Source organism: Primulina huaijiensis, unplaced genomic scaffold, assembly GCF_012295235.1.
Source record: "Primulina huaijiensis isolate GDHJ02 unplaced genomic scaffold, ASM1229523v2 scaffold16617, whole genome shotgun sequence".
NCBI lineage: Eukaryota > Viridiplantae > Streptophyta > Magnoliopsida > Lamiales > Gesneriaceae > Primulina > Primulina huaijiensis.
In genome coordinates this window covers 1-13,196 of record NW_027343372.1, presented here as the reverse complement: position 1 = coordinate 13,196, position 13,196 = coordinate 1, and the positions used below count along the sequence as shown (strand labels likewise).

Below are 13,196 nucleotides of genomic sequence, written 5' to 3'. Positions count from 1 at the left end.
TATGATATTTGAGCACCTACTATTTTAGATCTGGTACAAAAGATAAGATTTTTGAGTATATAATTAAAATTTTTTTATTAATATCAAAATTTAATAAACACGTTTGAGTACTAAAAATCATATATTATTATCAATTCTGAAACAGTTAGTACTCAAATATCATATTTTAAAATCAATTTTCAATGTTTTGTATCGATTTTCATCCAAAAACAAATATGTCATTAATACCTATATTTTCTATACACATAAGATACTAAAAAAAATCATATATTAGTTTCAGATATGAAATAATGGGTAATAAATATCATATATTAACATCATATTATTAATTTTTTGTATTGATTTTCTTAAAAAAAAAAAATACATGTAAACTTTAAGGAGTGCAAATATATTTGATTATGGATAGGAAATGCAATCATGTATATATAAATAGGTTTCTAAAAAAATAAAAAAGAAATATCTAGAAAAGATTGTTCACTAGTAAACGCATACCCTATAATTCGGATCTATGAAATTAAATATACATTTAATTACGATCGACCAGCTCATTAAATCCTTGGACCCCAAGAAAAATATTACTTACATAAGCCTCAATAGTTAAATCAAGACATCACAAGATAATAAGCAAAATGTCTTCCACAACTCCACCAGAATTCCAGAGCCTCGCCGCCACCGACGGCGATAACTGCACCATGGATTACCTCGAATCGGAAACGGCAGACCTGAATCTTAACCCTCCATTTCCCTCAATGGGCTATACTGAAAATGCTTCAGCAACCTTCTTGTCCTCTGGTAACCCTTGTTTGGACTTTTTTTTCCACATAGTACCAAACACACCCCCTGAGTCTGTAGTTGAAAGATTGAAAATTTCTTGGGACCACGATCCTGTCACAACACTGAAATTGATCTGCAATCTGAGGGGTGTTAGAGGTACCGGGAAATCAGACAAGGAAGGTTTCTACGCTGCGGCGCTTTGGATGCATCAGAACCATCCGAAAACTTTGGCGTGTAATCTGAAGGTTATTGCGCAGTTTGGATACTTTAAGGATCTCGTTGAGATCCTATACAGGCTTCTTGAAGGGCCCGAGATTCGAGCGGAGAAGAAAAGTGCTTGGAGGAGCAGTAAGAAGGGGAAGAGGAGAACGAGGAAACATTACTTTTGTGCTAAAAAGAAGGAAAAAAGTGATGATCCGAAGGAGGCGGACGAGAAGCGGTTACTGAGGGCTAGAGTTCCAAGGGAGAAAAGGGTAGCTGCTAATGCCGTAAAAGTGAAAGAAGAAATGGAGAAAGCAAGGAAATTGAAGCATTTGAAGGTGTCGAATATGTCAAAAAGAGCTGAAGAAAGGTATGATCAAGATGCCAACTATAGGTTCTTGCATGATAAGATTTCAGCCCTTTTTGCGGAGTTGTTGAAATCCGATATACAAGCTCTGAATTCGAATGAATTTAACAAAATTAGTCTTGCAGCGAAATGGTGTCCCACCATTGATTCTTCATATGATAAGGCCACTTTGATGTGCAAGAACATAGCTAAAATACTTTTTCCACTTGAATCGTCACCGGAATATGACGGCATAGGTGAAGATCAGTATGTATTTATGGTGAGAAATAGGCTGAGAAAAGAAGTTCTTGTTCCGCTGCATCAGGTCTTGAAATTGCCTGAGGTGTATATGAGTGCGAAACAATGGGAAGCGGTTCCATACGAACGTGTTGCATCGGTGGCAATGAGGAATTACACTGATATTTTCTTGCACAGGGACAATAAAAGGTTTAAAGAATATCTTGAGAATGTGAAGGCTGGGAATGCAAAGATTACGGCAGGGGCGTTGCTTCCTCATGAGATTATCGAAAAGAATAGTAAAGGCAGCAGTGGAGCAGCCATTGTCTCAGAGTTGCAGTGGAAACGAATTGTAGATGACCTGCTGAAGAAGGGGAAATTGACGAATTGTCTTGCAGTTTGTGATGTTTCGGGTAGCATGTATGGTACTCCAATGGAAGTCGCTGTTGCTCTTGGGTTACTAGTTTCTGAACTTAGTGAAGAGCCATGGAAAGGGCATGTGATAACATTTAGTGCGGAACCTGAGCTGCATTTGATTAAACCTGGTAATCTCAGGTCCAAGACAGAGTTTATCCGGAACATGGATGCAGGTTATAACACCGATTTCCAAAGGGTTTTCGACAGGATTTTGGAAGTTGCAGTTGACGGAAACTTGGGCGAGGATAAGATGATAAAAAGGCTGTTTGTTTTTAGCGACATGGAGTTTGATGAAGCCTCTGTGAGTCCATGGGAAACAGATTATATGGTGACACAGAGGAAATTTCGGGAGAAGGGATATGAAAATGTGCCCGAGATTGTGTTTTGGAACCTTAGGGACTCTTCTGCTACCCCTGTGACTGCTACACAAAATGGGGTTGCTTTGGTTAGTGGCTTTTCCAAGAATATGCTAACCCTTTTCTTGGAGGAAGGGGGGGAAATTTCACCGGAAGATGCTAGTAAGCTTGCTAGTGATGATGGCAACAAAGCATCACCAGGTGGAGAAATGAATCCCGAAGCTACCATGGATGCTGCTATATCTGGTGACCTGTATCAGAAACTCGTTGTGCATGATTGAATAGATGAAAATTTGCATGTATGGGATATGAGATGTTTTTGTCAATTTAGTTCAATCCATGAATGAGAAAAAAATCAAGATCAATACGCCAATTTACCACAGTTGTCGGTTGATTTAACAACAAAAAACACATGGCTGAAATACAAGCACCGTCAAGATGTTATCAGTGGTTCCTAGGAACCACATTAGATATGTGCACATACTCCGAAGTATAATGAACAACATCCAGAACATGCCACTCGTTTCTTTCTAAAGCAATACCAAAAATTTAACCTGGTCACAATAAAGTTTCATAACTCATTTGCTAAGTTATCACCGAATTCAAACCAATTAATTATGCTCTCTTCTTAACAAAACTACAAAATAATCAAAGAAATAAAAGATTATCATACATAAGTTTGCATCTGTTTTTATAAATTCTTGGCATTTGATCTTTCTGATGCATTGTCAACTTTTGGAACCCATTCTCTAGAACTTGTTCTCGTGGATACTCCCATAATGCTGCCGTCAGTACTAATCCTCTTTTTGGGTTGGGACCCGTTGTTTTTTGAAAATTGTGTAGCAGCTGCCCTTGCACCAGCGATAGCTTCCACTAGACTTGGAGGTTTCTCGAGTTGCGATACACTAGACTCATTTGAAGAAGAAGCCAGCAATCCAGGTTTCAAAGAGTAAGGATCTCGCGGATCTGGAAGCGGAAACTTAACCCGTAATGGGGGTTTAACAGTCATGAGGCCTCTAACTGCCGATTCATATATCTAGCCAGTAAGGAGTGAAATATAAGCAAGATTATGAAACAAAACCAGGGAAAAGATCGAAGAAAAAATGAAATAGGTTGGAAGATGGGGATATTATTTCAGCTCGTTACCTTACGTTCCAGATTATATACTCCTTGGTAACCACGCATCTCAAATGGTACGACGAGTTTCTGTGAGAATCAAGCAATAATTTATTCATTGACAGAGATAATACAAGAATCCAACAAGAAACTCAAATAGGCGGGGCATATGATAAATATTGAAAGCCTCGAGAAAAACATAGGAAACAGATGACAGGAAAGAACTTAGAAACAAACCTGTGGACGCTCACAAAGCCAACAGAATGCTGTTTGCCCTTCTACTCGTACCTGCAGAAAGAAGATTTGAGATATGTGTAAAAAATACAATGCTGCCCAACAAAAGCTACATAAATATTGGAATCGACAGAGTTCAAATTTATAAGTCATAGTATAAGATTTGATGTGCGCACCCCTGCATTTATAGCTTCCCAGCTTACTAACTCATCACAGGTAACACAACCAACAACCTCCACGCAACCTATGAAAAAACCAGGTTTCAGATAAGCTAAATAAACAGAACCCACGAAATGCCAGAATTGGTAGTGGTTTTTCAGCATTTAGAGAGGTAAATGGGGTTTCAGTGTTATCTCAAATTGATATTGTGAGATATATTTCTTTTTTCCAAATAAGGAAATAAATTTTAACATGAGAATCGGGTGTGCATATTTTATGCCATTACAGCAGTTCCAACTTTTGCGAGACGAAGCTCTAGCTTCACCCAACAAAATATTCGCGCCTTTGGATCTTCTTATTACAAAACATGTATAGAGAGGAGGAAAAGGTTACTTTTACCCGACATCCTGACCATATGAAGATGGTTATGTACGTAATCAACAATATACCTAGAAGTTTTGAGACTGGATAATGCTCCGGAAACTTGACATCTGTTACTCCATCCATTGCATATATTTCTCTGTAGAAGTCCTCCATCGCTTTGATTGTCTCTGGTTCTGGGACCTTTCCAGCAGCATGAATCCAGAGACGCCCTTTGGGAAGAAAACCAAAAAGCGTTATTTTCTATGTTTTCACAAACGCAAAAGCACATTTTCTTGTGAGAACGCAACTCACAAATTCACATACTAGTCATGCTAGAACATCATCATGCTATCACTAAGAAAACCACCAGTGAAAAGTAAAACAAAAGCTAGTGTCAGGGACGTTTCACAAGGTATACTTTGTTGAAATTGGCTATAGTAACTGGTAAGAGTCTTACGAAGTGGTCCTAGAATCCCAGAAATTAGTGATCTAATGATACATACCCATGATCACATTTGATCATCCATCTTACTCTTTGGAAGACTGATGATAGCCGAAACTAAGAGTCTCGACAACTTACTCGCTCGACAAGGGCAGACATGCTGCATTGTATAACTTCAAAAACGATATAGCATGAATGTTAAGCGGCAGTTAGATCTGGAACCAGAGTAAAAAGCTTCTAACCTACCAACATCGCACTTGCAAATAAAACGAAAACCCTTTTGAGAAATTTGGAAGGTAATATAAAATTTCAGGTAAAAATATATTTGCTTTACAAAAGTTCTTTCCACGAATTTTTAGTTTTTTACTTATCATTGTTTTTCAGAAGGAAACTGATCCAATTTTTACTCCGAGCATGACAAGATTTACTCAATCAGGTTATTCAAATTTGACAAAAACCTATGGTGACGTCCGCAATTCAAAAGAACACCACGGACACGGCAGCAGGGGTAATCAAGGTTGGGAAGATCGTGTTTTATACATAATTTTACTCGAAATAATAGATTTTCCAATCCAATGTACCCTTTCCCACAATCAAAAAAGAAAGTAAAAGATAAGCAATCGAAAAGATCCCATCCAAGCCACGCAAACCCGTGAGATTCACAAAGTGAGAAAAATTAAAACTTGACGAAAAACAAGAGACAAAGAGGTGCCGAAAAAATAACAAAATAATAACCAAAACAGCCAAACTCAAAAAGAGTTTAGCCATCAGTTACAGGTGAAATAATTGGAAAGGAAGCAAAAAAAAAATTTGAATAAACTGAAAAAGCACTTTCTTTTGCATAATAGCACCCACCTGTAATAGGGGAAGGCCAAGATCTTCCTTCAATTCGTTTAATCCCATAAACAAGTAAAGAAGCCCATGGCTGATGCATCGTCAGACATGGGTTTCTGTAGTTTGATGATTCTGCTCGGTTCCTGCTTCCCATGGATGATTATCTTGGATCTAGGAAAATTGGAACGTGCGACCCTTCGACCGAATTAGAAACCAATTGAGGCTTAAATATCAAAGTATCCCCTTTGCAGTTTGATCTTTCGTTTGATTTAGGTATGGAGGCAGAGAGCTTTTATACCGAGGTCGTGATGCTCGTAGTTTTGGAATCTAATAGCTTTATCCGATTTTTATTTTTATGTAAGCGTTTGAAATTTTAAAATTGTTTCATAATCAAAATACAAGTTTATAAAATAAATCATAAATAATCTTCTCAATTTATACAAAAATTTCTTTTATTTATTAAAAATATCATACAAACTTATTTTCATGAATTTATATTTAATATATAACTAACATATCCTAATTTTTTTTAAAAAAAATCTTTATCTACACTTTTAGTTTTTAAATGATCATATCACCTATAATATAAAAATTATTATATTTTTTAAAAGAAATTAATTTTAGTATAACCCTAGAGTTTTACACAAAGATTATTTAACGAAAATATTATAATTAATTTCTTTCTTATAATGCGATAAAACTCAAGACGTCGATTGAAAACAATGTCAACATGTTATTTAACTAGTTTTTTTTTTTAAAAAAAAAAACTACTTATGAGATATTTTAGGAACTTATAAATTGAATAAGTTTGTTTTAAAAATAAATTGTTAAAGTGTTTGGATAAAAATAAAATAATAAATCTTAAATATATTGATGTGTTTGATATTATAAGATTTTTTTTTAAAATACATGACATTAAAAATAAGACAATAATTATTTTTAACACATTAATTAAATATTATGAAAATAAATACAGCAATATATATCATCAATATTTTTATATTTTAGTGTTTTTATTTATTTAGTTATTAATTTCGTCTTAAAAAATATTCAGATAATATCTTAAAAAAATAAGATTAGATAACCCAATTTTTTTAAAAAAATAACTTATTTTGATAGCATATAAGTTCTTTAAAAAAATATATAAACAAATTTTTAGAGCAGATAAGTTAGTCAAAAACTCTCTAAAAAGCATGCAAAGTTACTCGAAACAAATATTCGAAAATTGATTTGATAATACAAAACGAACTCGATGAATGTTTCGCAAGCTATACATATTTATAGTAGAATGCAAAAATAGATAAAAAAGGATGGAAGAATGAACAATTTTTTTAAAAGAGTAGGTCTCATGTGAGACCGTCTCCCGGATCTTAATCCGTGAGACGGGTCAACCCTACTCATATTCACACTAAAAAGTAATGCTCTTAGCATAAAAAGTAATATTTTTTTATGGACGACCCAAATAAGAGATCCGTCTCACAAATACGACCCGTGAGACCGTCTCATACAAGTTTTTGCCTTTTTAAAAAAGGAGCAAATTTTTTTAAAAAAATTCCAAACATATCTACTTTAAAGTGGAACATAATAAACATGAAAAGATTTAAAAAAATTCTAAAAATATGTATTTACTAGAACTTGATAAATATTTGTATAAATTTATTTTTTCTATCTTTGAGCTAAAAAAACCAAGATTCGATTGTGTATTTTACCAATTATATATGACATATAATAAATATCAAAATTGATATTCAGCAAAATGATATATAAATATTATTCTATGTGTGTTTTGAGAGTCGATTAGAAATAATTTAAAACATACAAAAATTCAAAATAAAAGTCATAATATAAAAATTAAATGACTTTTAAAATTAAGTCATAATATAAAAATTAAAATGAATTTTTTTAAAAATAAATAAAGAAAGAAAGAAACAAGAGTGGTACGGATAGTGGACGCGTAGAGTGGACATGAATGTTTTAAAATGTGTGAAATAAAAAAAAATAATTCAAAATCTAAAGTCTTCATTTTGAACCCTCGAATTTAGTCAATCTTGATTACACGAAGAATTCCCAAGCCTGGAAAATTCAGTAACTTCCTTCCTTGATTTAAGTTTGTTTGTATCCAAATTTTTTGGATTTTGGAACGGGATATGGACTCGGCGTCGCTTGATGATGTTATCAACCGTTTGTTGGAGGTGAAAGGGAGGCCTGGGAAGCAGGTTCAGCTTTCGGAGGCAGAGATCAAGCATCTTTGTTTGCAGTCCAAGGAGATTTTCTTGAAACAGCCTAATCTTCTCGACCTCGAGGCACCCATTAAGATCTGCGGTATGATTTTACTAAGAATTTAGGCTGTTTTTCTACGTATATTTGAGATGGGTTTTTGGTTTCATGGGGTTCTTTTCGTTAATTTACTGCTTAATTGGTGGTGGTCTTGTTGAAATTTCTTGATTTTCTCGATATGTCTATGCGTTTGTTTTTTCAATTTAATTTTCCTGTCTTGAACGCCTAATTTTTATTTTTTTTTTACTTGAAGTGGAATATCATTGATTTAAAATGGATGCATTGAAATACACTATTTCGGTTATTATTCAAAATGAAAAGTTGACCGAGGCCAGGTAACTAAACGCCCCGAAAGATTTATGAGTTTGAATTTCTCGTTTTAAGTAAGGGATTTTTGTGTGAGAAATCCCACCTTATGTGTATGACCACGTAATGACAACTTGTTTTTAAGGTTTATCTCTTCCGAGAATCATGTCATTTTGTTCTATCACTTTGTACTGGATGATAACAGTGGATTCATGTGTAACGTTGAGCTTGACCTTGTAAAAGGGGTTTAATTTGGTTGGCTTGCGTCTAAAAGCTTAACAATTGGAAGCTAGAAACTTTTTGTACTTCCTCTTTTATATTTATTGCTTATAATACCTAAGGGTGTTGATAATTCTTATTGTAGGAAAAAGTATAATTACGATGATTGCGATTTGTGGAAGGACTAATGGGATCTTTCCCGAAATATAACTGCATTCTCTAGCATGCAAGACATATTTCATGATTACAGAATCTATAACTCCTGCCCTTTCTTTTACATTGTTAGTTGGGTGTATGGAGGCCATTGTTCAGCCTCGTGTGAAGATGCTCGAATGCGATGGCTACCAATGCTTGGACATTTGACTGGAAATCTTTGTCTGATGTTACCCTATGTTCTGCTCTTTTTATTACTACGTCTGACATAATTTTTCTTTCTCTCTTTTTGTGCAAAACGAGTTCATTAATAAATATAGGAAGGCATAATTGGAGGATGTGGCATCCTCCTATTTAAGTTTTTTGTAGTTTTAAACTGAAAAATCACTTACTACCCAAATATTACCCATAAAAAGGACACAAATTCTGACTTGGACTAATATATGTTTATGATAGATTCATTTTTTGACATTTTTTATTAAATGGTGATTTTAATCGTTTAAATTTTTAATTAACTATGGGATAACCTTTTCCCTCAGTAGTGGGTGGCATCCTTTTAACAGTTTAGACTTTAGGTGTTCATATACCGTTCTTTCTTAGTATGATTATCCTCGTGGAGCATTTTCTTTGAGGAAAGTACCATTCTTGATTTTTCATGAAACTCAGAGACTTGATGAATTTGACTGTTGGACTTGATTAAGAAAAAAAATTCTTGCCTCTTAAGCTCTTACTATGCATCTGTTTCCTTGGGCTATGTTTTGGCACAAGGACAGGTTTAAACCTTACAATGTTCTATGAATGCTTCTATTTCCAAGCACTGCAATGAAATCCATCTCTGTGTTACCACGCTATCAACTTGCTGCTCTTTATTTGACGGATAGTTTGGCCCAAACTTTGTTGTGTTGGTGAATGCTGAAAATTTTGAATGGGAAAGGATCCTGGTGTCGAGGTATGATGGTGATGTGGTGATAAGTACTATACTGCCTGCTTGTTGTTTTAAACATGTTTTGGAACTCTAGAGATCCAAGACCTCTAATAATTTAATTATTAAAATACTGAGTCGGTGGGAGACTTCAGACTTAGAATCATTTGTTCCTAGAGCACCTTTTATCATATTATAAGGAAGTGGTCTGCTTCATTCCCTGCTTTTCACATATCATTGGCTCAAACATTGTTTGATCTTCTAAGATATTTGCAGTTAAAAGTTACTCTAAAGTCTTGATAAATTGTTGTCAGTCTTCTGTATGACAATCATGAGTTGCATCAGCGATGGTTTTATAATGAAAAGTCTCGGGGTTAGATCATAGATGTGAAATTTTTAGAATAAATGCCTCTTTTCTCGTACTGGAACACTGGAATATTTCATTTTCAAAATCAGATAGGCACGTGTTGAAGTGGTGCTGTTTGTGTTTCTATGTAAATGTACACATGTTTTGCTGTTTTATCTTATATTCTGAGTATTTTCTCGTGGTTTTGGAAATTGTGTTAATGTTCCATCCTCGTATTCTCATGTTGGAACAGCTCAGGGTAAAGAGCACGAGATACTTCTAGATAAATGCCTCAGGTTCCCAGTTATCTTCTATAGCGTCGCAATTGTGTTTGTGGTTGGTAATTTATTCACTTAAATCATTTTAGTCCAACAGGTACATGCTGCCGGAATATTCTTAATGAGCATGTATCCCTCACCAATTATTTTTCGATAATTGAATTTCAGGTTGGCGCAATTAGTATTGAATGCCGACTTATTTTTATATTTACTTGGGCTGATTGCTTGTTTAAAATATTGTCTCATGTGTTCATATGGTAGAAGTCAAGGTGGTAGTTTTATTCTCATTCTGTGGGTCATTATTTATTGGTTTTCCTGTAGAAGTCAAGCACATGCTCCTCATGTCTCGTTTTTTCCCTCAAATTAAGTTTTATGGCCGATCATTATCGATTAATTCAAAGTTTTGTTTATTATATTTTCTATCAAGCTGTTATTATTCTTTTGGCCTTGCTTATTCTAATAACATATTTTACAGGGGATATTCATGGTCAATATTCTGATCTTCTTAGACTGTTCGAATATGGGGGGTTGCCGCCAAAATCTAATTACTTATTCTTGGGGGATTATGTAGATCGTGGGAAGCAAGGTTTAGAAACAATTTGCCTTCTACTCGCCTATAAAATAAAGTATCCTGAAAATTTCTTCTTGCTAAGGGGCAACCACGAATGTGCATCGGTCAATCGTATATATGGATTTTATGACGAGTGCAAAAGAAGATTTAATGTACGACTGTGGAAAATATTCACAGATTGTTTTAATTGTCTACCTGTTGCGGCTCTAATAGATGAAAAGATATTGTGCATGCATGGAGGACTTTCTCCTGATCTGCAAGATTTGGACCAAATTAGAAATCTACATCGTCCTACAGATGTTCCTGAAACTGGTTTATTATGCGATCTTCTTTGGTCCGATCCCAGTAAAGAAGTCCGGGGATGGGGTGTGAATGATAGGGGAGTGTCATACACCTTTGGTTCTGATAAGGTGACAGATTTTCTTCAAAAACATGATCTTGATCTTATTTGTCGTGCCCACCAGGTTTGGACTGTATGTTATTTATTACCTTATGTTTTTATTGATATGAATACAGAATTCTGGTTATCAATTGGTCATCAGAATTATTACAGGTAGTTGAGGATGGATATGAGTTCTTCGCTGATAGACAACTCGTTACAATATTCTCGGCACCTAATTACTGTGGAGAATTTGACAATGCTGGAGCAATGATGAGTGTTGACGAGACTTTGATGTGCTCTTTCCAAATATTAAAGCCGGCTGAGAAGAAGCCTAAGTTTGGATTTGGGAGTACAACTACAACAAAGCTGGCCACTCCACAACCAAAAACGAAGGTACAATCTTGTATTAGTCAATTCTGAAACACCGTCATTATTCTTTATCACGTCTTCGAGCTTTGATGTTATGTATCTTATGCCTAAATCAATGTTGTCATTATTTGCTTTCGAGAATTTCAATATTCATACCACTCATTCTGTGCATATCTTGTTCTGCGTTCATTTTACTTCTCTATGGTGTTGGATGTTTCTATATTGAATGAAGTGAGATATGCCTGTTGCGTTAATTAATGTGAAGTCATGTTATACACATTGCTACATAGATCGACACATAAACAAATTATGGAGTGAGAATCTAACCTTGTGAACTATAGATTGTTACCCCTCTAATGGTGTGTTTTGTGGGTGTTTTCAGGAAAGTATATCTCCACTTTTCAGACCAAAACAACAATATTAATTCCAGTTTCATTTATCTTTGCAGTCATTTCTTGGTAGAAAAATAGGATGAAATCGATTTTCCTAAAAAAACAATGTAAGCGTTGTGTATGACGCTAATGGAAGATGAGTCGTCTTCGACTTTGACCATCGCTTTCACCTGGGTGCTCTCAGACCAGAAATTATGTGTAGAAGATACCAGAAGAAAACTGGGACGACTGTAATAATTTCAACCTTTCGTGTAGTTTCCCAATCTATTGGGGGAGTTGGATCTTTTGTGATGCGTTCACGCATGCTGCAAAAGCTAAATACCGAGATGTCGAAACACTGCCTAAATCCGTCTCTGTATAATGTAAAGTGTTCTCTGTTGATCATAAAATGTTTTAGTGAATGGTTTTATGATTTTTCACTGTATTATCACCACCTGTAGCCAGTTTGCCGTTATTTTCGTTCGAGCTTTTTTTGAGTTTAGAGATGGTTTATTACAAGTGACTATTGCAATTAAAATCTCGTCACAAACTCAAGACCGTAGTGCTAGATAACTACAAGCCATCAGAGCACCGTCCTATTAATTGAAAAGAACAACACTCTATCCGTAGTATTTTTTTTTTTCTCACTATGATGTTTACATAACTAATTAAATAACAATAATTAAAATTTTATCTTTTTTTTTTTTGCCATTTTTAACTTGAATTTTGGTAAATATGTTATGCATTTAAAACTTTTGATATTGTACCTGGTTGCTTCGGTAGTAGTTAGCTTTTTCTAGATTTTATTGTATTAAATTAATATTGTTTTATAATCACCTTTTGTAAGAATATATGAACAAAAATAATAATTATTATAATTTTGTGTATCCATGTCCACTATATTATTTTTATATATTCCCCACCCCAACCCCCCAATTTCATTTTCGCACTAGAAAATATATATGGAATCTATGAACTAAAATGCCCCACCAGAAAATTTAGACATGTGGAACCTTGGCACTAAACATGATTAAGAGATCCAATTCTTTAATTTTTTTCTCATTTAAAATATTTATTCCAAAAATATATTCCAAGTTGATNATTTTTCTCTCAACTCAATTGTGATTTTCTTCACAAATGAGAGATCTATTTATAGAAAATTTTTACAAATAATCCAAAAATAAAATACATCATTACCTACATCATCACACACTAATTTTCAATATTCAACACCTAATTTTACCTAATTTTCAACATTCAACATTCACATTTTCAACACAAATATTTAACACATTTTTAAATAATTTTTCAACACTCCCCCTTGTGATGATGATCATAATGATTGTATACATTACGTGTTTTTATACTGCCTCGTTAAAAACCTTACTAGGAAAAACCCATTGGGATAAAAACCATAGTAAGGGAAAAAGAGTGCAGTCACGTAAACTCCCCCTCATGTTGACACGAACAATTCTTCGCAAATTTCGTAGATTGCGCATCCCAATATTATATATGTGCTTTCT

The 13,196-nt window shown here is 34.3% G+C and overlaps 3 protein-coding genes across 4 annotated transcripts; 2 read left to right on the top strand and 1 right to left on the bottom strand.

Annotated features, from left to right (window-relative positions):
* The first annotated feature begins 579 nt into the window (after positions 1 to 579).
* LOC140965900 (uncharacterized) lies at positions 580 to 2,633 on the top strand. Its single transcript, XM_073426135.1, has one exon. It carries the CDS (start codon positions 630 to 632, stop codon positions 2,610 to 2,612), a length of 1,983 nt encoding a protein of 660 aa, XP_073282236.1. The 5' UTR covers positions 580 to 629; the 3' UTR covers positions 2,613 to 2,633.
* Positions 2,634 to 2,694: 61 nt separating this feature from the next.
* LOC140965902 (uncharacterized) lies at positions 2,695 to 5,757 on the bottom strand. Its single transcript, XM_073426139.1, has 7 exons — positions 5,688 to 5,757; positions 5,501 to 5,646; positions 4,290 to 4,433; positions 3,858 to 3,925; positions 3,685 to 3,735; positions 3,478 to 3,537; positions 2,695 to 3,367 (listed from the first exon to the last, which is right to left on the bottom strand). Exons 2-7 carry the CDS (start codon positions 5,631 to 5,633, stop codon positions 3,023 to 3,025), a joined length of 801 nt encoding a protein of 266 aa, XP_073282240.1. The 5' UTR covers positions 5,634 to 5,646; positions 5,688 to 5,757; the 3' UTR covers positions 2,695 to 3,022.
* A 1,718-nt stretch (positions 5,758 to 7,475) lies between these two features.
* On the top strand, positions 7,476 to 12,127 carry LOC140965901 (serine/threonine-protein phosphatase PP1 isozyme 2-like). Of its 2 annotated transcripts, none has more exons than XM_073426136.1 (4): positions 7,476 to 7,801; positions 10,456 to 11,015; positions 11,105 to 11,326; positions 11,685 to 12,127. In XM_073426136.1, the coding sequence occupies exons 1-4, from the start codon at positions 7,627 to 7,629 to the stop codon at positions 11,724 to 11,726; spliced, it is 999 nt and encodes a 332-aa protein (XP_073282237.1). In that variant the 5' UTR covers positions 7,476 to 7,626; the 3' UTR covers positions 11,727 to 12,127. The 2 variants fall into 2 exon arrangements, with proteins under 2 accessions (XP_073282237.1, XP_073282238.1); XM_073426137.1 differs by having other exon boundaries at positions 7,477 to 7,801; positions 11,751 to 12,127.
* Positions 12,128 to 13,196: the final 1,069 nt, after the last annotated feature.